The sequence below is a fragment of the Epinephelus fuscoguttatus genome, linkage group LG6, assembly GCF_011397635.1.
Source record: "Epinephelus fuscoguttatus linkage group LG6, E.fuscoguttatus.final_Chr_v1".
NCBI classification, from domain to species: domain Eukaryota; kingdom Metazoa; phylum Chordata; class Actinopteri; order Perciformes; family Serranidae; genus Epinephelus; species Epinephelus fuscoguttatus.
Window position 1 is genome coordinate 11,558,676 of NC_064757.1, and position 26,293 is coordinate 11,584,968.

Consider the following 26,293-nt stretch of genomic DNA (forward strand, 5'->3'; position numbering starts at 1 on the left):
GTGTTGAGCGGTTCAGAGCCAATGTTGTTTGCAGATGAGGCTGTAACGCTCATTGACAAAGCCAGATGGTAGGCGATTGTGGCCAAACACGACGCTTGGATAATGTACAATCGCTGGCAAGGGGACAGTCGTCAGCCTAGATGGATATTACAAACATGCTTGTAATGGATTGGACATTTTGGGAAGCGGTTCACACAGGCTTGTAAAGATGGGAAAACCATCGCCAGGAACAGAGCGGATGTAAAATGCTTCAGATTCCATGACGGACAAGGACGTCCATGCATTAGAAGAATATGCCAGAGAGGATTCTGGGGAGAAAGGAGATGAACCCAGGGAACGAGATCTCAAATCAAACAGAAATAGCAGCCTGCCATATAAAGTATTTTCCAAGTATTTCCATATGGGTGGTCCTCTTATGCTGTTTGTTCAGTGTTTCTGAGCTTCATACCTTTCCAGTGGCAGCATATTAGCATCCATGTTTCTGTCAGTGGCTCATCATAGCCACTCTGTCAAGAAACAATACCGCAGGCTTGAACTGGTACAGTATGTTTGACAGAGAGTTGGGTTTGGAGAAGTTTGTAATAGAGCCTAGCTATTAGCCTTGAACTCAACACATGGTGAAAGTAGTAACCCGACACGCACTGCTGAGAAAGGGCTTGTGTTCCGTCCTGTATTTCACTGGGCACGAGCACCATTAATCGTCCCAGTGTTTGTTAACACACAGGCGGTAATTCGCTGAGACACAGGGGCCTGCATTTTGGCCATTTCAGGGATGGTTAAAAAAAAAGAACATGCACAGTGTGGTCTCCTCCAATATTCAAGCGGTCATCTGTTTGGCTGTTGTTTTTGGCTACCGGTGAATTCCCTGCGCTGGGCCCTGGTGGCGGGGCCCCTAATGGCCTCTGACTGGCTGTAAAACCCCATTCAACAGAGCATGGGCTCCAACCTCCCTGGCTGCTGGGTTAATGCTGCTGCTGTGTGGAGGGGTGAGCAGCAGGGCTGGGATTTCACTGCTGTTTGCTTTGGGAAGGACAGAGGGAACTAGCTCCAATGCCACATGACCCATGGAGAAGTGTGTACAGAGCACTATCAGCAGTATCGACCAGGGTTAGACTGATATATGGTCTTGCTGATATTTGCTTTTTGTTGAGATTAGTGTTTTCCACCTCTGCAGTTTGATTGATTACGTTTACGGTATATTGTCGCACTGATCAGTCCTGCACTCTTTGTTCTTAAAGGCCCAGTTTGTGGGATTTAGGAGCATCTATTGGCAGAAATGGTTTCTAATATTCATAACTATCTTGTCATCAGTTTATATTCACCTGGAACTAATAATCGTTCTGTTTTTGTTACCTTAGCCGATGCAGGGCTGCAAGTTATATCACATTTTATCCTTCCTTGTCTGCTTTATTTTGTCTGACACGCGCCATGCTGCTAACTCTCTGGCCAATCAAACAGAGCCCGCGCTGTTAAGTGTCATCTGATTGATCAGAATCTGCACGCATGTGAGTGAGGTTTAGACCGGTCCTGCTGTACTACTCTAAATAGTGGGAGGAAGCTGTGACAAGCTGAGTGCAGAAGAAGATGCAAATTACAGTTGAAACGGTATGAAAATTTCATATCAGGATTATTAGCCTGAGTCAGACTGAAGCTCCCAGAACCTTCAGTCTGACATGGCTTCCATTGAAGGCGATTTCACCCAGAATCTGACGTCATTAGTATCCGTGCCTCAGGGGTGCCGAAAACAAGCGAGCATTGCCCGTTTAAAAAGTCTCCGTCATCGTGCACGCCCAGCTGCATCGCCGTTAAATCCAGTTTAGCAGCTTCCTTAATCTGGTCTTCCATTAACGCGAATAGTGGAGAAATACTTCGATAGCATCGTTAATGTGGTCTGTAGGATCTGTAGCGGTCGCCATTGTTGCTATCCTCACCAGTTACCCACCGGCGTACAGCTTGACATCAGCGTGGCGCTGATTGGCTAATCGCTAGACCCCCAGCATTCATTGGTCCGTCCATCGTTTGGACGAGATAAATCGCAAATTCATTGAAGTATGCCAGACCAGAGATGCAAGCCTACTCAGTTGAGTGGGCGGGGTCTATGGTCTGGAACCAGGCTACAGGATTATAGCATTATTATTAGCATAGCATTAGCAAAATTATCACGGTTTTAAGCATTATCACGGTACTGCTGAAAATGTTCTAAAGGCTCACTGTCATGGGTCACAGTCACACACACTCACACTCTTTCTCTTCTTGTCTTTTGGTCGCACACTTGCTAGCAGACTGTTGCTAACTTCAGTTGATGCAGGACAGTATTTACAGTGTCTTTTTGTAACATGGAAATCAAACTTGGTTTTAATGATAATCACATCTTAAAATGGTAATCCAAACCATCAGGAAGGTGAAATATTTAAACATATCGGGAAGCACAACCTAAACCAGTCATCTTCAGACTCAGTCCAAAACCATCAGCACAGATATCGACCCTTAAAAGACCACATCTGTTGAGGCCTAACAGTGACAAATTACATCAGAGTCACTGCTCCCTGTGTTTATGGAAAAGATCTATATGCAGCTAGCGCTATCACTAATGATACAGGTATTGACTCATCAACTGCTAAGTGTGGGGCAAGTGCTGAAGTGCCCTGGGCTCCTTATCAGCTGCGGCACACTGTATTAGTGTGCTGGGTTGGCGTAGCACTGACCTAATCCGGGTAGCAGGTGCCACCGGAGCCGAGGTAGAGTGGACATGTATTTCAGGCAGGATGAGCCATCTGGGTCTTGATACTTTATGGTGCTTAAAACACACTCTCAAGTGTGACACTCCCAGCACTTACCTTTTAGCTGCACACAATAATCTAAGCGCGGGCTGCTAAAGGGAGAGAGGAGGCTTTCAGGAGAATTTACAGGGTTTGATGTGGTGTGGAGCCTCCGCTTCGACACGCATTCATGAAACAGTCAGACACACTTGGCGGTTTGATCTTGATTCCTCTAACTCTTTCAGTGTTGTTTTGTCATCTGCAGTCTGAAATATGTCGAGCAGAAAGAAAAGTGTGTTTGTTTTGTTTTGTTTCTGTTTTTTTGCTTTTGTGCCAGCCTGCCTTGCTCGACACTTTTCTTGGGCCTTGTGTTGTCTTGTTTTTTTGTTTTTTTTTTCCTGGTGTAGTCTGTTTCATCTCACAAGCGATTTGGCTCGTTTCTGAGTCCAATTTCACTCCTGTTTCACCGTGCACCCCCTCCTCCTCTCCTCCCAGACACACTCACATTCACACATTTCCCCAAACTGACACACCGCCTTCACACTCCAAACAAATCAATTCTTCACTCGCCGCACTCAGGACGCCACAGCGAAATGCGGCAGCTCATAGCAGCCCTGAAAACGTGCAGGCTGTTGTTAATGTTCCTTGTCCACTACAGCTTGAGGAGGCCAGACCCTGATTCCCCTTCCTCTGTGTGTGTGTCTGTTTGTGTTGCTGTCTGCCTGTATGTGTGGCTCAGCCTTAGAGGCAATGAGGGCAGACAGTGGTGGGTTTTGGTTAGCAGCAGCTCCACAGGTCAGGATCGGACCTTGTCTCCATTAGTTAACCTGATACAACTCCCCGCCCTCTGCTCCCTTTCACCTCTCCTCTGCCTTATTAACTAACCTCCCTCTCTCTCTATCTCCCCCAGTCTGGGTCACTTTATCACCCCTCCACTGTCATACTCTCTCTCTAATCAAGAATGATGAATGGAGTGCAGGAAAGGAGAGCAAATGTTTGCGAACCTGATACACCCTCCAATTGTCACTCTTTTCCTGCAATGGTGGAGAACATGGTGGTTGCTGGAGAGGGAGGGGAAACATTTTAAGAAAGCTTTTGTATGTGTTTGTCTAACTAAGCTCTGTATGAGAGCTATTCCAAACATCCCCACCTCGGTCCTCTATGTGTGTCATCAGCCTTGACATGTAGAGAAAAAAAAGAAAGAAAAAAGAAAACCCAGGCTTGTGCGAGATTTCTTCTGTTGCAGAAAAAAACGTCTTGTAACTCGTAAGAAACGCAGCTCTTTTGGCGTTTAGCCATTAGCAGGGAAAAATGGCAGCTCCAGTCTAGTCTTCAACAGCTGCTGGGTCTCCATCTGTAAGCCTAATTACCGAGCAGCACCCCAGGAGCAGCTCAGCAGCAGGATCCTCCTATAGAAGAGGCATTGATTACATCAGTGTGTCTATACCGGACAGTGTGTTTCCCTGGGGGCCGCAGATATGTGAAACTTAAGCCCAAGCACTTTAGTGCACACTGGGGTGCTATCTTTGGACAAATAGTCCACTAAGATCTTACCCTATTGCATTCTCCCTGTGGGGGAAATTTCACATACACTCCAGATCATTCATCAGATACTCAGTACAGTTTGCTAGAGTGTGTGTACTATGGTCAATTCAAATTCAATTTTTAATGGTCAAACACTGTTTCTGATAAGTGTGCATTTATAGTGAATATCAATAAAATGATGAGTCCTTAAATGATTGAATAAATATTAACTTTTAAATATTGATTTTGATCACCAGTTAATCGTTGAAGTCATTTATCAGACAGATATGCCGCCAACATTTCTCATCTTTAGCTCTGTGAAAATATGATGAGCATTTTCCACAATGATTCATATTTTTAAGACAATTATGAGAAAAATAAAAGGTTATCCAAAAATGCATCAATAATTATAAGTAATAATAAGTGAATCTAAAAAGTGTCTGTCATCTGTATTGACTGAATCATCTACATGAGACATTGTACACATGCACATGAGAGGTATATGTGGTTGGAGTTTGGGAAGTTAAACTTGTTAAAGTATTTGTTGATGCTGTGGTTGCAAATAGGTTGGCAACAGAGATTGTTTTTAGTCATTTCTTTTTTCGACCCAATGCAATGAAATTCCTGCGGGATGCTGTGATGCACGTTGTGATCTTTTGAATGGCTGAGAACCCTGAGCTTTGATCAGCAGCTCTGGCCTGTAATAACAGGATGTTTCAACAAGTAAACATGTCAAGAAGAAAAAGTGTGGTGGTTGATTGACGATGTCGTTCTCTGGCAGTCGTTGATAAAGAGATATTTGTTTTTAGGCACCTATGGAATGGCACCACTTGATAAGCTAGCTGCCTCAGCATTCTTGGCTGTCAGAAGGTATTATTTGACATTAGGAAAATGGCTGCTGTATTTGTATGAAGCAGGTGAGTTGTTAGTCTAAACCACAGCTTGTAATGCTCACACGGACATACACTTGTATCTGCAAAACACTTGAGGAAATATGATATGTCGGCAAAGATGTTTGTTCTAGCCCTTTCATAGCACTAAATAGCAATGGCTGCATATGTCAAAACAGCAAATGAGGTATGGCGAACGGTTAGGAGCTGTCAACTTCCAATTGTTGCTTTGCTTTCTGAGTGGGGAGTGAAAATGGAGATGGAGGAGGAGGAAAAGAAAAACATGCAGGCTCTTTCAGCCCACTGTCATGCCACTTAGGATTTGTTGAAGGATTTTCACCCAGCCATTTCCCTTCCATTGAGAAGTAATCAGTACGGCACTGAAAGATAATATTATATCCACTTAGAGGCATGTGGGCTTCATGCATGTTCATACATGAAATGAGGCTGGAAAGCATTGCCCTCTGTTTACATTGCTGAGCACTTACTCCCTCTATTTCTGTTTGGACTTGAAGCTTCCTGACAAAAGCCCCCCTATCTTTGTGTCTCTTACATCTCAGTCTTTCCCCCCTCTTTCTTTCTCTCCTACCTCCTTTCCGTCCATTCTCTGTGGATTGTGAGCCAGTTGGTGGGCTAATAGAGGATGCTTTCCTGTGGGGCACCAAAGTGATACTGTTCAGGCGGTATGCGAGCTTAAGTAAAGCTGACATGCTGCTCAAGAACTACAGCCCACACTGAGCTCCACGGCAGCCCATGGAGAGACTCTGAAAAGGTCTTAAAGGTATGGAAGACACAGGGAGGCTGCCACTGTCCTCCCACCGCTGTGCTGTGATGTGGGAAGCAGGAGTTAAGTCCTTTATTAGAAGTGGCAGGCGTTGTCTCCAGTCACCTCGATAATTGCAGCACCACGTCCACTGCCGTAATCAATTGAGACAGCTGCCGCGGCGGCGTTCAAGTCCATCAGGCAGCCGTGTCATGCTAATTAATGAAATGATAAGGCTAGTGCTTGCAGCATTGCACAAATAACTCCTGAAGGCTCCCCTTCTTTTCAACACAAAAATCATCTTAAAGTTCACATCGTCCCTCCCTTTCCCTGCCTGTTGGCTGTCTGTCCACAGCAGCCTCAGGGTACGAATGGTCACCAGGGTCGGTGAAGGGTCAGTGACAGTGAAAGGGGTCAAATTCCTGGCTGGCAGGGTGGGCCGTGTCAGAGGAGCCATTAGACTTGAGCTTTTCTGTTGAAAGTTCCAAGATGTCCACCCTTTTATTTAGGAGAGCCCAGTGGCACTGACCTTAGATGACCCGGCTGTGTTCATAAGACGCTGAGACTGATGGCAGTCACAGAGCACATGAGCTCTGCTAGAAAACAGCTCTGCAGGGGGATGGGCTCTGATGGAGATTCAGGGAAGAACAGGGAAATGTAGAGGCGTCTTGCTTCTCTGCAGCACATTATAGCCAGGGGTTAATGATGGTTTAACATCACTTTTGGAGCACCACTGGACCGTATATGACACAAAAGGATTTAGACAGTCAACATTTAGACCTCCGTCGCTCCCTCTCTTTCCTCTCCAATTTGAAGATGTGCTCTACGTCATTTGCCTCCCTTCCACAACAGGCATATGTGCCATGAGAGGTGAATGGCATATGTGTCCTGCACCATATGGCTGGTGTTTGAATTGGGATCAGATATGCGCAGGAAAAACTGATTCTCATCCCGCAGCTTGAGCTGCCAGCTCTCTGAAATGAACATTAGGTTCTCAATTTATGCCTGGGCTTTGACTGTAAACGTGTTACAGCTTAACACCCATCCCCATTCTGCTGCCATCCACTCCTTTTGTCAGCTGCAGCGAAGAGACAGAGAGAAATAATTGAAACGTGCCAGCTGTCCCCACTCTTTAGCTATCTTGGCCAGCTTTCTCCGCGTCCACTCCCCCATTAACATCTCTGAGTGATTTGCAAAAACGTCGCCTTGGCTCCCCTCGTTACCAGCTTGGAGATGCTCGAGGCAGATTAAATAGTGTGAGGGAAAGCAAGCCATTGCAAATTTCTCCTATGATTTTATTATTAGCACAATGATTCAACACTGCTCAGCCCTTCTGTTCCTCTCATACAAAAATCATTTTGTTGAAATCACCCCACCTTTTTTTTATGACAGAATACCTCACAGCAATGAAGTGTTGATTGGCAAGACTGCGGTTTCCTGCCTTCTGCCAGTATCTGTTATAGCCATCTTCCACAGTCACTCACTCGTGAGCTAAGCTTTGGCTCTGTGCAGATTGCTTGTCTAGAGAGGTACAAAAACCAAATCATTGTGAGCTCAACCGTCAAGAGCAGCAGAATATTCTGTCAACCAGAGCCAGCGGGAGACGGATCAAGGCAGCGTGCATTCTCACATACCGTCTGCATCCTCCAACGTCTTTCAGCAGATATGCCGCTCTATTTAAATATCTGTCTGTTCATGTCCTTATTTTATCAGTGCCCTGACTGTTTATGCTTTGGCAAAGCCATGAAGGGAGTGAACCGCAGTGTTTGCCTAGTCAATGAGAACACCCAGTGGCCTTAAGCTTCTCTTAGCCCCCGACCCCCCTTGTCAAAGGGAGAATTTGCATACCCTCATATCTAATCTGAAAAGGCTTTTTGCATACAGGTTCTGTTTCCCTGGCTGTTGTATATACTGGCATCGTGGTAACAACACTCGTATTTGCATTCACAGCAATAGTTTGCTGAGGGTTTTAGTTGGAGGCTGAGTGAGAATATTCTCTAGGGTCCTCGTCTCATTCATGAGGTCATTGGGTCCATTTTCCAGTAGCCAGGTGTGTGTTTAAAATAAAGTGGTTCGAAAAAAGCTTCAAAGTGAACGCTTTTTAAAGGCTACAGTTTTGCAACTCCAAGCATTTAAAAGCAAACATGTAGAGCTGTCCTTCAGGGCCTGTGCATCATGTTCTTGACATGGCATCTGTCAATAGACCATGCCTCAGAGGAATATCCTGGTCACAGCATGTAGCCACACTATCCTTCATTGATGTGTCTTGGATGATGACACCCAGCCCATCCTAGTCCAGCTCAAAGCCAAGCCATTCCATACTGGTCCAAGCCATTCAAAGCTGGGCCATCTGGCGGCGTAAAGGCCACATAGGACCAGATCAGTGCCAGCTCTCCAGATGTTCCACAGGGACAAACAGGGTCACAAGTGAAGGATATTGGAGGCAGGAACAGCTGTGTAGCGACACTGTGTTCACCCCAGATTCCCTGCTGGAAACATCAGTCATGACCAGTGATTCCCAGTGGCCTGTTGTCCGTCTGCTACCTTAGTCCCTGTGTCCCTCCTCTCTCCACCCCTTCAACCCCCAACCCCACATCACTGCAAACCCAGGCACGTGTGCACAGGGCAAGGCCCAATTCCCCTGAGTAAGCAGGGCCACAGGAACAACTATAAAAAGATCAATACTGGGATGAGATGTCATCTGGTGAGCAGACCTGCCAACACCCCCGAGGGAACGTCGCTGTCCCCCCGGTGCACTAACCCAGCTAACGGGAGAGGTGTGGGGGCCACCCCCCACCACCGGGCTACCCTCCAACCTGCCTGACTCACTCACACCATCTGCTCAAGTTTACGGGGCAGGGCTTCAGGACAGCACATTTTTTGTACAGACACTCGTATGGCATTTGTTTCACATGACTGCCTGTGGCTTTCCTACTGTTTTCCTCAGTATGTGATTGCAGGCAAAGTGTGTTCCATGTCCTGAGGAAACGAAGAACAAAACAAATGCCGAATTTGGCAGTTTGTTGAAACGCTTGAAACTCCAGTTGACAGTTTTGCGGATTTGCGGCGAGGGGACGGTGTTTGTTGAAAAACAATGATTTTGCTACATATAGCCCTTAGGTGACATGTGTCAGAGAGGTATTCCTGTCATCTTGTTATCACTGCGTATTAGTTTACACTCAAAATGGCTGCCGCTGAAACAAAACAGTGAAAAAGCAATGTATTAGGTGACAGTATTTACAGTAAAAGTGTTTCTACCATCAATTGTTCACTACTCCCGACAGCCTGTTTGCTGCTAAAGAAGCTGGAGCTGCAGTTTAAAGTGCTATCACACAATAACTCTGCATTTATACTTTTATAAGAAGTAATTAAAATGATGCCCTTTTGCTTTCTGCAATAAATCTGGTCTGATTTTTCTCGCTTTGTGCTTCACTAAAATGAAGACGTTGAGGCTATAGTGTTTGTGTGTGCACAAAATGCCCACGCTAAAAAAACTTTTTTGTGTGTGTCCATCTTCTGTTGTGTGCATCGGTGCGTGTGTGCGCCTTAGCTTGCAGAGTAATTTTAATGAGGGATGGGTCGGCCTGGGCTGATACCTCCCTGCCTCCATTAGAGCCCATTAGAATCATCATTAAGATAACCCAGCGCTCGCTGTGGCCCTGGCTTCCCAGCATTAGTATTAGAAACCCCTCTCCTTCTCCTAGTGGTCGTAGCGAGACTTCCTTCAGTATCACTTGCCTCGCATTGTGTCTGGGAGAACAGGTTGCCACGGCAACATCACCCAACGGCGACATTTCGACTGTGGATATTTGCTTCATCGCCTGTTTGTCTGTCTGTGCTTGTCTCTCTGTCTCTGCCTTCAGTCTTCCTCCTTTTCTCTTGCTTGCAGGGTCGAGAGCCTGACAGTTTAATCCAAATCCCAGACCCCTATAAATCTGGAGGTCTATATATGCCTGGACCCCGGAATTCATTTGAAAATCGTGACACCTTAGCCAGCCCCAGTTCTCTCATAAAATGCAAGGAGTGAGGGAGGGGGTGCTCAACAAATAAAAAAATAAAAGCTCTGCCCTGCCTTTTTATTGGTCTTTTTATGGGTGTTAGGATCCTTGAAAGATTAAGCAGGCTGTTAATAGGGACTGGATATTCCATTAGTGGGCTGCATGTCGAGTTCTCACTGGCTTGACAGCAGCTCCCGGCTCTTCTCATTTTTTGTTACCGTCGAGAGTGCCCATGGAGCTTTTTTAATTGAGGCACTAGTAAGCCTTCTGACTGAAGTACTGCTGCATCTTAGCTGTAGATTAGAGCCGCTTAGAGAGCCTCATCTCCACCAGGCTGTCTTCTCTCTTCCTCTGTCTCTATCTTTTTCATTCCGTGTGTGAACACTTTCTCTCTCTGATTTCCTATGCATGTGATGTTTCTGTGCTTAAAACGTATTCCACCACTCGCGGCTTTGATGAGTTCAGAAGCTGTAGCAGTGTTTTAGCTATTGTAGTTGTGGCACTACCGTCTACTCCAACCCAATTTCTTTGTGGCCCATTTTGCTTTTCTTTTAACTCTTCTGAGAAGTAGAAGATAGCCAAATGTCTTTTCTTTTTCATTAAGATTCATAAGTGCTTTGAGATTCTTTGTATGTGAAAGGTGTCGAGATGCTGCATTTTCTGCCACTTTCATTTCCCTGCTACAATAGCATATAATTACAGTCATTAAATTGCAACAGCCTAAGTATGAAAAGTCGTTGTTCGGTGGAATGCTGATTATAAAAGCTTCTCGTCTGTTGAAGAGACCCCTGATGAATGGTAAAGACAAAGTGGTGGAGTTCAGAGTGCTTTGCTGTGGTTTCCCAAATCCCTTGAAAGATCAGGGAGGGAGGATAGAAAGGCGCAGTGGCAGAGAGGCCAAGATAAAGGGCCACGATCTCTCCTCACAGCACAATTGAAACATAATTATTTCATGCCAGATTGTGTGCTCAGCAAAGCCCTGAATAGGGGCCGACATTTAACTTTAATTAGCTGTGATTTATTCATACTGACTGGATCGCAGGAAGAAATTGGATCATCTGATTATAGTCAAGCATGAAAATGACCTGATTAAACACTTAATGGAACCTAGGGAGAGGGAAACAAGAGGAACCTTGGGCAGAAGACGTCGGGACAGAATTATATAGGCGGAAGAGAGTTATGTTTTACTTAACATTGATCATGTATATGCTCTGAATACACTCAGTGGCAAACAGCTAATCTTGGATGTCTCTTATCTGATTGAGGCATCAGGAAATGGTTCGACATCTGACATGGCTAGGACATAATTCACACCATCTGAACTTTATCAGAAAGGGGTTTACAAATTTTCTTCTTACACTTTGCTGTTTCTTGTCTTCGCAGGTGTGCCAACGAATGAGAGTCCCGAGTCCAAGACTTGTAGCTCAGCCAAAGTATCAGGGCTCCAGCGCAGCCAGGAGCAGAGCAACAGTGAGGTGCCCTTCACGCCTCCCGTGCCCAGCCCCACCCCAGCTTCGGCGCCTACGGGCTCCCCCGCCCCCGCTGCAGCGGCGGCCCCCCCAGAGCCCCCTAGGTCGTGCCTCCCCACCCCGCCTCCTCTCAGTGTTAAGAAGGAGCAGCAACCACCGCCCCCTGTCCCTACCCCTCCCCTGTTGAGGGCACCGCCCCACCCCCAGCCCCACCCTCCTCACCCACACTTGCACCAGGAGCCCCGTGTTCTTCCGCCCCCGCAGCACCACACGCGGCCAGTAATCAGCCACCAGGTGCATCACCCGCTGCAGTACAGCAGCCTCCACGACATCAGGTATGTTGTTACATGGGCACATGTGGTGATGGGTGCAGGGACATACAAGATAGGAGGCGTTTGTGTTTAATATAAAATGTAAAGCACACACCATTGAGTGTACATAGGGTATAACTTTAACACCATGATGCTGTGTTAGTGGCGTATTCAGCTGCATTTTAATTTAAGCTCGTCAGCTGAGGTATGTCTGTGTAAGATCTAAGGTAAGGAAGCAGAAATTTTGTTACATCACAGACTCCTCAGCTTTCCTTTAATGTGCCCCTGCCAGTCTAATGCAGACAGCAATAATATAAACTGCACCAATCTCCAAATTAGTATGATGTAGTCTGACCTGACAAGTTACTGCACAATTGTACACAGTATTGACTGTTTGCATGCAGCTATTGATTTTCCAGTCAATAACCAGCTGTCAGATTTACTGTTTTTCATTGAGCAACACTGCAGAACATACAGTACATTCAACTGTTCCCGTTTTATCTCATCTTCTCAGAGTCTGCCCTCACCTTTGTTATTTCATTGTCTGTGGTTTTATTGGAAAATCATTCTTATGTTGTCAAAGCAAAGCGTCAGACATACTCTCAGTGCAGCTGAACTAACACGGAGCTAGAAACAAAGCAAGTGAACACATATGTACAAGAAATGTACACGACATATAAACAAGCTGCAGAAGGTTTCCCTGAATGTATCATACTGCTGCATTCTGCATTTGACACTTTCTAATCTCTAAAATACAGTATGTAAACATTCACAATATTAAATTGTCCTTCTTTTAATGGAGATTGTATGTCCTTTGTCTCCTGTTAAATCCTCAGCCACAGCAGCAGTCCATTGGGTCTTCCCAAACAGCACTTGCCCCCATCCCCTCACCACCACGTCAGCGGGCTCCCATCCTCAGCCCCCGCTTTGCCTCTGTCCATAGCTAATCTCTCTACCTCGCACTATTCCTCCCTACGGAGCCCGGCCCATCGCCATCCGGCCATGTTTGCAACCCCAGCCACACTGCCGCCACCACCGACCTTACCGACCAACAGTTTAGTGGTGCCTGGGCACCCCGCCGGCACCCCCTACCCAGGTAAAGCCGCGCATCTTGCGTGCTAGATGGTAGATTCGGTCCAGGCACATACTGCTAGGATAAGTGGTATCTCTAGTAGGACCGACACTGGCATTCAGTTTACTTTTTGATTTAATTAGTAAGCACATTTTTGAGTTCAGACATTTCTTTATCAGAAGTGTCCTTATTTTAAAAAAGTCAGACTTTTGTAAAGATCTTTTTTATTAAGCTGTATCCCTGAATACGCATGTAATAATATGCACATACACTCCAAACACAACCAGTGCATACAAGCTAGAGAACTAGCCTTTAACCTGTAGTAATTAGTTGATAATTTTCTAATGTAAATATCAAAAAGTGTGTGTTATATGGTGTTGAAACAAGTGTTGCTGATCTGGTAAGTTCCTCTTTATTACAATTTCTTTTCCTTATTTACCCTTTGATACTGCACAGTATAGTATATCAAAGCATAAATATATATATTTACATCTCTAATGATGCACGGTTGCTAAATTTATGTAGGCGTTGCTCCAATGTACTTTAAAACGTAATTTGGTAAACAAGGGCTTTTATTGATTGCTTCCAGTATTCTTTCCTTTCGGTTTTCAAATTGCCTAGTGAATAATAAATGATCATTTTGCATCAATCTCAAAAGCTCTGTATGTAGCACATGAGATAATAAAGCTAGACAGGAAGCCAGTTGAAGAGCTCTTGTGTCTTTATTGTTCTGGCTGTAAATATCAGGAAAGCAGTCCAGTTCACTAATCACTAACTTGAAACATTTCCAAGGGGCCTCACAAGCAAATCCCCCTTTTGCAGCACAGAATGGAAATAAATCAGATTTAATTGTAAAAAGCAATAGTAGGCCTTCACATGAGTCACAAGCTTTGATGTTTGGTCTTATTTTCACTGGTGGAGAACATCATACATCAATTACTAAGATGGACTGTCTTTATAGTAGCTTAGTAATTTTAGATGGGTGATGAGGTCACTGTACGACGGCTTGGATGCTACACTGGAAAATGTCAGCTAGCAACTGGACTATCATCACAGCTGGAGACATCTTCAGCGCACTGAAAGCAGCACTTTAACAGTCACGTGTTGAAAAATGGTGCACTCAGTCAGCAATCTGATGCAACCTCAACAACCAGAATTATGTTTTCCCCTGCCAACAATGTGTGATTTGTAACGATTTGATAATACGTTCAGCGATTTCGCCAAAACAAGCAATTTCGTGCTGCAATAGAAGGAAACAAATGTCTCCAGCGATGATGGGTGTCTCCAAAATATGTAATAAATATGCCAGTTGTGCATTAACTTTCTAATAGAGGGCAAGAGTGTGTGTGTTTTCTGCTGGGATGACTCTTGGTTCTCTCTTGTCTTTAGATACCAGCCTGTTGATATCATTCAACCAACCAATCATGTATTGCCAGCCTCATTCGGGGATTCTGATTGGCACATTGTCACAGGCAACTCTCTTACCACCACCAATGAGTCCCCACGTAGAAAACCCTCACAGCATGAGCTGGAGAAACAGAGAATGCCAGGTGACTATTTTCTCTTCTCTTCTACCCTTGTTGTGAAGACTGACTGGGCGCCCGTGCCTTTTTTTTCTTGTGTCCCCCCACCCCCCACCCCCCTTCCCTCTCCCCACCCCCTTTTGTTTCTTTTTTTTTTTTTTTTTTTTTTTTTTGGTTTTCCTCGCTCTCCTTTCTTACAGAGCATGACCTCCTGAGGCAGGAGCTGAACAACCGCTTCCTGGTTCAGAGTTCAGAGCGGGGCCGGGGGCCGTCCGCCTCTCCGCTGGCCCCCGTGTCGCTCCTGAGGGCCGAGTTTCACCAACACCAGCACATGCACCAGCACCAACACACCCACCAGCACACCTTCACGCCCTTCCCCGCCAGTCTGCCCCCGGCCGCCATCCTCACCCCGCCCACCGCACCCCCCATGGTGCGTACCCAAGCCAGAAATGTGAGGATAAGTAAAAAATAAAACAATTTGAAAAAAAGCTCCCATAACCTAGCACCCACCCACCCACCCACCTGTCACCCCTCCCAATCTCCTCTTCAATCAATTCCTCCCTTTTTTCTTTACCCCAAAATTCACCAAATATGTCCCATAGCTGTAGGAACCCCTCCCTTTTTTGCTCTTTGATTTCTGCATACTGTCCTGCTGCTGAAGTCTGAGAGCTGATGAGAAGCTGGGAGCATCACATCTGTTCCACTCTAATAAGGACAAATATATGCTGGGCAGAAATGGCCCGCTGGCTGCCACCTCCCTCTACACACACACAAACACACACACTAGCTCATCCTCTAGTTCATCCGCATACATGCTAGTTGCTACTTAGGTTGGTTAAATACGACCAAGCACATATATACATGCAATGTCTTTGTCCATAGTGGAATTATATATAAAACTATATATCCACATTATGCATCACTTTTCATAGAAGCCGTTTTCTGACTCACAGCATGTCTGTCAAACAGGCCGATGTAATTCCCCCTTATTTAAACTTTGACATAGATTTTGCTGTTCAGTGTTTGAATCGCCTCAAGGCAGGTTTTTCAATTGTTTGCATGTGGATGTGTTTTAAATGATTTTGAATGTTTTCATTTGCCTGTTCACAAAGAGTAACAAAGGCGCCGTCAAACAGATTTCTGTGTGTGTGTGTGTGTGTGTGTGTGTGTGTGTGTGTGTGTGCGCGTGTGTGTGAATGCATTCCTGCAGACTTGTAGATTTGTGTGAAAGGTCCTTGCCACGTGTGTGAGTGTGCACAACTCAATAGCAACCATACTCGCCTGTGACAAATTCAAAGCCTTTGCAGTCGGTCAGATGACCTCATTGTGGTTGGAGGTGGGGGTGGGGGGTGACATCACTGCAAAACTGTTTTGATAATGTTTGTAATTGCTTCCGTGCTTTGACTGCCATCAAGTCTGGGAAGGGGGGGGGGAGTTCAAACACTGGCAGATTAATACAGAGGAAAAAAAGGTTATGACGATTCATCCATCATTTCAAATGCACAGCAATCTCTGACAGTCGATTCAGACGGGCCCTCCATTTGTAGCTTTTTGGCATTAGTCTAATAGATCTAATCCATCATGTCATGACCTCTGATTAAGAGCCTGTGGTCCCATTAAAGCCCTGCTGCAAGATTACCCCCATCCTGTTCATTAGAAATCAAAGCTCTGGTATTTATGGCACAGTCTCAGATAAGTATAGAGACCATTTAGACAGTTCTTCAGCCAACACACATGCCGTTATCTGGTCTGCTGTTCATTCCTGACATGGTAGGAATTATATACAGTGCACAGTCCTCTTTGAAGATGAAAGAGGCGATTTTCACCAGCTCGCTAATGTTTGCATTATGCAGCCCGTGATGTACACACACCCCCATCTCTTGTTGTGTTGTTAGGATGGGATTTCAGACTGCCATTAATGTCTTCTGTTGTTTGTTTTTTTTTCCTTTTAATTGAAACTGTGTTGTTACTTAACTTATGCCTTTTCCCCTCCCTCCCTCCCCTCAGTAATAATGCTGTTTTTCTTCTCTTTGGTGCTTGCTTAGAGAGGCAGGAGTAATGATGATGTTGTGGTTGTTGGTTTTTTTTTTTTTACTGTATTGTCATGAAAAGGCAATCCAAGTATGGCCGAGTTCTCTCTTTCTCTCCCTCCCCCATTACTCTCTCTCTCTCTCTCTCTCTCTCTCTTATCTTCTCCTGCTCTCGAGACGCCCCATGTCATTTCAACTATGTAACAGTCCTTGGCTAATGGCTGTAATTAATGAAATTATGAAGCCTCTATTTTTGTTTATTGTTCAACGCCCTCAAGCAGCTGGCTTGCCAAATGGCAGCACTGAGCGTCTTTCCTACCCCGCCCCCTTGCCCCTGCCATGTCTTTGGACAAGGAATATCCTTAATTGTTATAAGATGAAATATTAAACTTTAATTAGCCAAAGCTGTTTACTATAAAACTGTGACAGGCACCATAAATTACAAGGGCAAGAGTTTTTTTTTTTTCTTTTCTTTTTTTTTCTTTTCTTTTTTTTTTACAAGGCCGTAAAGCGGCCAAAATCCCTCTCACAGTGTCAGACATTAAACAGGCCGCGCCTTCAGAAATGCAGAGGAGCTGTTTAATGAGCTCGGAAGCTGGCTCGGCGTTTCCTCTCAGTAGGCTGTCTGTCTTTGATTTGGGCCCATTATCGCCCACAAACAGGGCCGCCAACACCATCGCTGCCGCTGCAGCCATTTTGTGTGCAGATGTGAATGGCCCCGCTTTACCAGAGGGCCCCTGACCCAAACCCTGCATCTCCACTAGCCGCTTAGCCAGCCCTACACCCGCTCCCCTCCCCTCAACCACCCGTGTCGCCACACACGCGCACAGAGAAACACTGATTCATACCCTCTCATTTTCCTGTTTTATGTAAACCCAAAACGTCTGTGCCTGCCAAGAGAGCTTTGTGAAAACACTCGCAAAAAGTACCTGCAAATGGTTTGTGTATTTGCGGAATAGGAATAAGTTACTGTCACTTGTAATTAGCCTGTTTCAAAATAGAGAGCCAGTATTGGCTTGCGAACAGACGTACAAAGTCCCCATTCATACACGGGGCAACATTCTCCGTTCTCTCCCTCCCTCTGCTCCCTCTCAGCTTACTGACTAGATTCCCATGTGTTCAGGACATGATCAGAAACATTTTTTCATACAACCACATAGTTTTTATACGGCAAATTCCAATGGAGATTATTCTGGTGGGCATAAACTCTGCCACAGAAAAGCTCTCCTCACATCATTTCAGCAAGTCAAGGTTATATCAGTTTCATCTGATCTGTCCTGAATTAGCTCCCAACCATTGCAAATGTCTTCTACTCAATTCAGTTTCAATCATAAAAGACAGACACACAACAGGCTCCATATATTCTTTCCATGATTTTATGCACAGAAAATTGGCCTCTTTTTTTTGCTGAATCTCTTTTGAAGTCTGGTTCTCTAACACCCAAAACAAGCTGTATGTCTCCACAGTCCACATACTCCCCTCCCATCTATACCATCGGGGTTTGTTGTAAGAAAAAAAGAAAGCCATAGCAGTCAAAAGCAATTAGATTCACATTTCTACAAATTTTCCAGTGAATAGAAACAACTGGTCTGGTTTTAAAATGGTCTGATTCTCCAAGCTGGGCCTCCACGCCCAACCCCTGTATGCTCAATTGGAAAATCATGCAGGCTGTCTTCATCTTGGCAGTCTGCTAAAGCGGTCGTATTGTTAGTAATTTAACTGCCTATCTGACCATGCAGTTTAAGTAAACCCATGACCGGTGCAAGCCAGCTGCTTTACTCCAGGGCTTATTATTCTGGATCAAAACCCTGCTTATTACCAGTTACAGATGTTAATCATGTGTTTTGTTTTTGTGATGTAAAAATAATGAGACTTATTATTAAAGAAGGCTTTTTACATGAAGGATTTGGGTAAAGTGGATCATTTTGTTTCCTAATTCTTCTCTCTCTTTTATTTCTTCCAGTTCGACAAATACACTCCCAAACTGGACAATCCATTCATCAGACATTCAAACGTGAGTTCCTCTTTGTCGCTCTGATCTCAACTTGTTATTTGCATTTGGCAAATCAAATATTTGACATATTTGAATGTTGCCGCGAGAGCATTTATTGTGGCTGTGGTTTTGTGCGTGCATATGCTTGAGTCCTGTATGTACGTATCTCTGTATGATTTTGTTTTGTGTCTTTTTTTGTATCTCCCATCCTCCTCCTTTTCTCCCCAGTTCTTCCCCTCCTATCCCCCCACCATGCCAGGCATGCCCCCGCTGCTCCCACACTCAGGACCCTTCAGCTCGCTGCAAGGAGCCTTCCAGCCCAAGGTCAGCCCCACATCCCCACCCTCAGCCCACGATCTACAAACAAATAGAGAATATAAGGAAGCATGGGCTCGAAAGAAATCACAGAAGCTTTGACGCCATTGAAACACTCACTCACCCCAAATTTTAAAAATAATAGCCATGCCTTTTTTTGACATGCTTTTTTTCTTCAAGTAGAGTCACCTTTTGTCAGTGTAAAAATCTACTTGCTGTATGTAAAGAGGAGCAAGACTTTGCATGGGTCAAAACGGCTACACACACTCACCAAAACTTAAGTAACTAAATTAGTAACCAGAGACATAGTGCTGTAGTTTGGTTAGGTTGCTGTAGAACTACACTCACAGTACAGCACATTAGATATTTTACCACACAAAATTCCTTCTGCTGTTTGTCTTGGGTGAGAAAAGCAGCAGAGCTCTGTACACCAAAGATTTAAAACAGGATTCTAATAAACCTCACCCCATCCCATTTAAATCCATAAATCCATCCATAATACTCTGTCAGACTTGACTGGACCTGAACCAGGGCCAGAGCTGCGTGCCACGCCAAAGATAAAAAAAACGATGTCTGTCTGTTTAGGGGAGCAAAGGAGAGAGGATGCAGGGGCAGTGGGGATGTGAGGGAAGGGAAGGGGTGGGAGGGTGTGAGTCTGTCTGGCAGATGCCCAGCGGCTGTGACCCGGTGTAAGCCACCAATCAAAGCTGGCCTAAATCCGCTGGCCCTTTTCCCAGGGGGCTCTGTCATGGAGGGGGCCCTTTTGTCGAAGGCCCCTCCAGATGGTTCAAGGAACAGTCTTATGCGTCCAAAGCCCCTGTTAAGTATTCTTGGAGAGGAGCTTCGGGGGGGAGGTAGTGCTTGGGATGTGTGTTTGTTTGTGGGGGCTGGTGACCCAGGTCATCGTGCAGGATCTTCCTTTCCCTGATGTAGGGGTGGATTAATAAGGCTGATTTAGGCACTTGTGCTCCAAAGACTTAACGAGGAGATCGGAGAGATCAGAGATGTGTTACTCTGGCATGGCTCAGCGCCTGCAGCATCATCGCAGTTTTATCTACTGACGTCAGCCATACAGTAGCAGTCATAGAGGATTAGTGAGCTATAGTGCCTCTGAAGGAGGATATAAGGTTAGAGTGATGCTATTACCACTCGCTTGAGGATCTTCTAGTGGTTTTAAAACGGAGTTCCTCACACATTTCCATGCCACGGACATCAACCTTGAGCTGTACTGCTTATTTGCATTATATGTGAGGATATTGAGTTAATGAGAGTGAAACCAAGGACTACTCTTGTGTATTATCTAAGGTAGATAATTGCAATCAAAGAAAGCTATTCTTTTTATCCTTAAGATACTCTTAAAGGGGAACGCATGCATGTTATTCCTGTGGTCTAAGACAGCCCAAAAATTATTATTAAACATGAACAACTCTCTCCCAGATCCAAAAACTACAGTGCTCAAACTCAAATTTGTGATGTCATAGGGTATAAAGTCTGAAGCTGCTCCATAGATAGTGAATATGGAAAGATGATGTAGATGGCATTCAAATCACCCAGGGGAATATTCTGAGTACATGGGTACATTTTCTGTTCCAGTGCTGAGAATTGTCTGTGGAGCAGCTCCAGACTTTATACTTGATGACATCACAAGTTTGAGACTTACTTTGGTGGTTTCTGACTTTGAGAGAGAGCAGCTTATGTCCACAAATATTGATTAAACTTTCCTAGGCCATGAAAATAACTTATTGGAATTTCTAATTTAGGTGGTACTTCTCTTTCAACACTTCTTTTTAGATCATATTATATGAGATCAAATTGTGTTGTGTCTGCCTTAGTATACAAAAGGCAGACATTCTGCTTCTGTTTCTCTGATCTATAAATGTTTTAACTACTTTTTATGTGGTTGATCACCATGTATCTCTTTCCCTTTGTCTCTCTCTCCGTCAGGCATCTAATCCCATCGACGTAGGGGGACGTCCTGGAGCAGTACCTCACACACTCCTACAGAAGGATCCACGGGTAAGCATCAGGCAGCCAGCACCCCAAACCAGTCTGCTCTTCCTCTTCCTCTGTGTCTTCCGGTCAAAGCCACACATGTGCCGTACATACAGTGTTTATACATACATGTTTCTCACAGAGATGTGAATGCATGTATTTGCACTGACATCTTTTTGAGACAAGGTGTACATCTCAATGGACACATTTATAAAAGGTGCCAGTGTGATTTGAGCCTCCCCACACTGGTGATTTGTCAGCCTACAATACTGCACATTTTGGCTCCTTGTCTGTGCTATTGGTGATAATGACTGTTTGTTTGTCCATACAGATAACAGATCCATTCAGGACATCTGTTAGGGTAAGTGGTTGCCTTATCCATCTTTTGTTAAATGTTTCATCTCTCTGGCCAGGCCACAAAGTCTAAAACTGAAAATTCTTCAACAACTCCTGATCAAGGAAATTCAGGGTTTTGGCTGCATTTAAGGATAGCTTTGAGGTCTCTATTGGGCTAAAGTCAGGGTTAGATTTTCTTAATCCGTTGCCTGGTTGAAAATTCTGACGAGTTCCCACTTTGTAGTTTGGCCAGAAAATCTCAATGCCAGAATCCATTTTTAGCTCCCTATATCAAAGCCAGCAGGCTAACCTCAGTTTCTCTCTAAATTTTTAGAAACCTGGCAAGTGGTGTGCAGTGCATGTCCAGATCGCATGGCAGATCTACCACCACCAGCAGAAAATGAAGGTGCGTGAGATGGATAATGATGTCTTTCAGGAATCCTGCTGTCATGTAAAACCAGATACAGCGTATTGGTAATGGGATAAGTCGGGCTAAGCATGTCATAGTTTGATCTTTACCTGTAAAATTATCTATAATCATGTTATTGGATTAAGAACGACCATCTGGGTGGGAAAAGGCAGATAACTTACTTAATAAAAACACAAAAAACAAAATGGTGTCTCCTCTTGTTAAGAGTTCTCTAGGACTTACATATACAGTAAGAAGGTCACACTTAAGCAGAAGTTAAGGCTCTGTGCATGACTCACTCCACCTAAAGAGGAAGGGGCAGATCATAAATGGCCACATTTATAGCACTCAGTGACAGAATTATTGACGATTTGAACACGCATAAAAAAAGCTTGAGAGAAAATGCTTCTCTCGCTGACATATAATGGTGTGGCCTTGCCATGGAGATCCTCTTCTCATGCCTCTGGCCTGGTGGTGTCAGTCCTTCTTGGGCTTTGAACACCCGCTACCAAGGATTTAGTGTCCCTAATCAGCTTACATATATTTGTTATAACACATTTGGCCAGAATTGGAGACATGGAGCCATTGTTGATGTATCTGTCTTCCTCTGATCTCTCACCCAGTGTAGCTGAGGATAAATCCCTCTCACTCTGTCGCTGGAAACATTTGCTACTGTTGTCCACCGACCTAATTTTCTTTGTATGTCTCCCTCTCCTTTTCTGTGCCCCTCTCGACTACAGCAAATGCAGCTGGATCCTCACAAACTAGACATGAATGGGAAGCTGGACCTGTTTAGTCGACCCCCAGCTCCAGGAGTCTTCCCAGGGTTTCCATACCCTCATGACCTGGCACGACCCCTCTTCTCTTCCACAGGTCAGTAGGGCGATGAACTGCAACTTCCAAGACAAATTATTCAAAACACTCAAATTATCCCATTCTCAAAGCCTTCCAACACTGTTTTTTTTTTTTTTTTTTTGTCTTTATGCAAATGAGCATTTATAGCCGCACGTCGAGAAATTGTTCCTCCATCACTGAAATAGCATCGTTTTTTTCTCTCCTCTCATGTAATGTTCACTTAATTATAGTGCTTTTGTAGCAAATGTTTTGCCAGTAAAGGGAGTCAGATATGTCTATGAATATGGATGACTCTCGGTTAGGTAATTGACTGATTTGCCCTGCGTTGGAGGGCAACAGAGAGGCGAACGGCCTTTGACTGGTAATTATGCAGTGGTGTGTCAGAGGCACTGCTGTAATTGGTTCTTTCATTAACAATTCATGGAATATGGGTGATGGTAACAGTGTTTTGTGAAAGAGGCCAGCTTGTTGCACAGTCAGGAACTGACCTCAATAAGCAACTATAGACTCGCACACAAAACGCGCAGCAGCTACAATAAAAGCAAAAATATCACTGACTAATTTGCTCAATGGCATTACCCAGCCATCTCTGAATTCCTCTCACTTAAATGTATATTCAACAAGTTGGTCTTGCTGATTCAGAAAAATATTTGTAAATAGTTGCTTGCATTTAGATTTTTCCTTTTTTTTTTTTTAAATGTTTCTGATGGAGATTAACTTCAGTTTGTCTCTGTATGACTAGTCAGAGAGTTTGGCCCTATCCTATTTCTTATTTTTAGCCCTACCCCTCATTTTCCAGTGTCCCTCAGAAAAGAGTTACAAGGGCCCGTGGGATGAAATCTTCCCCTATGGAATCGGACAAACCTTTGTGATCCTGATTCATTATCAGTATCAATGGCGTTTACATAAACAAACTTGAAAACGTGCAAAATGGTATTGTCACGATGCCATTTTCCACTCTTTTGATGGAAAAGCACGGATTCTCGCTATCAGATGATCAAACAAGTCATCAAATACAAAAGACCATTGTCTCATTACCATGTCACTAGAAGCGCTCCGTAGGCTAAGGTTGGCAACTTGCGTTCCTTCGTACCATGCCTATAAGCACTGATAATAGAAGAGCAGTAATAAGTGCAGTAACTTCACTGTTAGACCATCTCTCATAACACACAGTTTAAAGTGTGTTTCTGAAAACCTACATTTTGAGAGCCATGTAGCCCTTACACCTTACCCTACCCATCTATCCCAACAAGAATCGGGACACCCTACCCCTAGTCACGAACACGCAAAACAGAGGGGTAAGGGCTAAGTGATAGGGGCAAGGGATGATCTAGGATTGAGCCTTTATAACTGTCTGATTAGACAACAATAACACTGTGATATCTTCTCTGCTCTGACAGGCTCCGGCCACCCCGCTCCCTCTCCGTACGGCCCTGTCCCCCACCCCAGCGGCTTCCTGCCTCCTAGCCATTTGGCAGGTAAGTGTAAGTAACCCCATGTTCAATTTTTTTTAAACATTTATCTCCTCTTTCTCTCCGTCTTGCTCTCTCTCTCTTTTATACATTAAAAGCCACCGGGGTGTAATTTGAAGCCTAGATATATCTACTTTTGATCTCTGGGTCATTTTGAGGGTTCATAAGGAGTCCAGTTGGCCACTGAAGTAAGTCAGTTGCGGCAGTTCTTCAGCAAACTCAGAGTTCATGGTAATGGAGAGTGTAGCCATCATATAATCAGACAGTATGATTCATAACAGCCTTAAATAACTCTGTCTGGGTTCATTAAAACACGTAGCTAGCCTAGTATTCAGTCTCCCTCATTTGTTTGGCCAAAATATATTTGCAGAGCAACATATGACACTATTTTCTATATGCTTGCAAAGTCATTCACAGGAGTAATGGAGGGTAGTTAATGTTGGATTTATTTGTGCATTTAATTATGTTTTTATGCATTCATTTATTTTTCCACCATTCTATCTGAGACTCTGTTTTGGTTCAGAGTGGAAAGTTGATTTCATGGAATAAGCCCTTGAGTCAATCCATTTTGTGCTTATGAATACATGGTGCACTGAGGAGGAAGATTTAGCGAGCAAAATTTTCCTGTCCAGGGAATTCATGTGTGAGGCAGAGGAGATTTCTTAATTGTTGTCTTTTCTAATACATTAATAGGCCCCGGAGCTGAAAATCCTTAAACCCTAATCTGTTGATAAGTCGTGCATTTCCTGATGGATTTTTGCAGAATTAAAATGGGACTGCAAATTATCAGTTGATGAATGTTGCTCACTGACTTCTCAGGGTAAATGTTTGTGTTATTCCTATAAATTTGGAGGCTGTAGTCTGCGCCAGTGGAGCCCATCAGACACCGATTCTCCAGTTAAATCACTGTGGTCTGTCTAGCCTAATTTTTACAGCTTCTAATTCCCCTGTCCCACCACAGTCTATTTTCAGTTCAGCTCCAACAACTCTAAAGTAATTTCCCCATCAAGCAGTGTTCCTTCACTAGCCCCAGCAGGGTCAGGGACACTCCACTCCAGTTAGTGGCAGTGAATCCAGCATCCAGGCGACCTGGCTACTGCAGGATTAGCAGGCAGAGAGCTAGGGTGGCAGCGCTAAAAAAACCACAGCTCGCTTGTAAGAGAAAAGCCGAGTGGAACGGGTTGGTGTTGGGGTGAGCACCGCTAGCCAGCCCCCCCCTTTTGCTAATCCCTGTTTGGCATTTTACAGATCCTTTCAGTCGCTCCAGTTCCTATGGCGGCCTCGGCAACCTTTCAAGCAGTGCCTTCGGAGGATTAGGCAACCCCTCGCTTGGTAAGCGCTGGCCCCCTCTCCTCCTCCACCGCTCCCCCTTTCAATCTGGCCCCTGTGGCCAGTAACAGAACAGAGCAGGACAGCGTTAGACCACAGGGAGAGCCAGGAGGGGAGGAAAAAAAAAATCAAGACACTTAGCTCTAGTTTCTGTGTCAAAACAGCCCTAGCCCAGGGAGGCCCAACAAGGCAGCACAACACACCACAGCAAACCTCCTCCCTGCCTCCACTTCATCCACCAACCATGTCCCCAACAGTCTGGCTTTAATCTGGCTGCGCTGCTGCCAACAGGCACTCTCAGGTCCGCTGTTTGGTGGCAATTCATCTATTAATTATTTGACAAGCCCCTTCTGCACCACCATGGAGGGCTTTCTCCTTTCCCCCTGCATCCTTCTCTCTATGCCTTTCTCTCTTTTCTCTTCATCCCTCCTATTTTTGTGTGCCAAATCGGTCACCCTGTTGTGAAAATGGATGTGATTGGAATAGACATGCTGTGGAATGCTAAGGTCTCCCTTGGCTTTTCACAGCCCTCAACTCCAGAGGGCAAGTGAGTCTTCCCTGTTCATCCAGTGCAAAAAAGGGAGGGGGGGAGAAGCCCTTCAGTCCAAAAGCAAATGAGTAGTTTTTTTCTCTGGTGGGGGGAGCCATTAACCTCTAACTCTTTCAAACAGCTTCAGTGAGAGAACCTCCAGAGACAAAGACAAAAGCCGCTTTTGTTGTTGAGTCTTTCTCATCTTATGTGTCCTCAAGAAGGTTTTGTGCCCAATTAACTTACAGTGGGTCCCACGCCTGTCTCCCCCCTTCCCTCCAGGGTCCAACAGCGTGTTTGGCACCAAGGAGGGGCCAGGAGGACTGCCCACATTTGGCAGCCCCCACCACGACACCTGGAACAGACTTCGACGAACCCCACCATCGTTCCCCACCCCGCCACAGTGGCCCAAAACCGCAGACGCTGAGAGAAGCAACTCAGCCAACAGCCATGAGAGAGAGCGGGAGAGAGAACGAGAAAGAGAACGAGAAAGAGAAAGAGAGAGGGAGAGGGAGAGGGAAAGAGAGAAAAGAGACTCGTCCATTGGGAAGGAAGAGAAGGATAAAGACAGGTGAGTTTGAGGCAGATGAAAAGTAACTTTTGCTTTTGTATGTACTTGGGGGTATTATTTGTTCAATTTAAATCAGTGTTGAATGATATTTCTCCATAATGCAATTGCTTTACATTTTTGCTGTCATCACAATGCAAAATTTGACCTGGGACT

General features: G+C 44.8%; 1 protein-coding gene across 11 annotated transcripts in view; it reads left to right on the top strand.

Moving 5' to 3' along the window:
* fbrsl1 (fibrosin-like 1) overlaps window positions 1-26,293 on the top strand; it is a 400,430-nt gene that overhangs the window by 371,004 nt on the left and 3,133 nt on the right. For 5 of the 11 annotated variants that reach the window (XM_049577999.1, XM_049578000.1, XM_049577989.1 and 2 more), the window contains 12 exons: window positions 11,318-11,738; window positions 12,551-12,810; window positions 14,510-14,760; window positions 18,303-18,353; window positions 18,561-18,656; window positions 20,592-20,663; window positions 20,971-21,000; window positions 21,310-21,381; window positions 22,125-22,257; window positions 23,640-23,723; window positions 24,960-25,043; window positions 25,852-26,140. In XM_049577999.1, the coding sequence (XP_049433956.1) occupies window positions 11,318-11,738; window positions 12,551-12,810; window positions 14,510-14,760; window positions 18,303-18,353; window positions 18,561-18,656; window positions 20,592-20,663; window positions 20,971-21,000; window positions 21,310-21,381; window positions 22,125-22,257; window positions 23,640-23,723; window positions 24,960-25,043; window positions 25,852-26,140 (1,843 nt within the window). Of the gene's footprint in view, window positions 1-11,317; window positions 11,739-12,550; window positions 12,811-14,175; window positions 14,337-14,509; window positions 14,761-18,302; window positions 18,354-18,560; window positions 18,657-20,591; window positions 20,664-20,970; window positions 21,001-21,309; window positions 21,382-22,124; window positions 22,258-23,639; window positions 23,724-24,959; window positions 25,044-25,851; window positions 26,141-26,293 lie in introns of all 11 variants that reach the window. The other 6 variants (XM_049577991.1, XM_049577997.1, XM_049577990.1 and 3 more) reach the window with 6 other exon arrangements.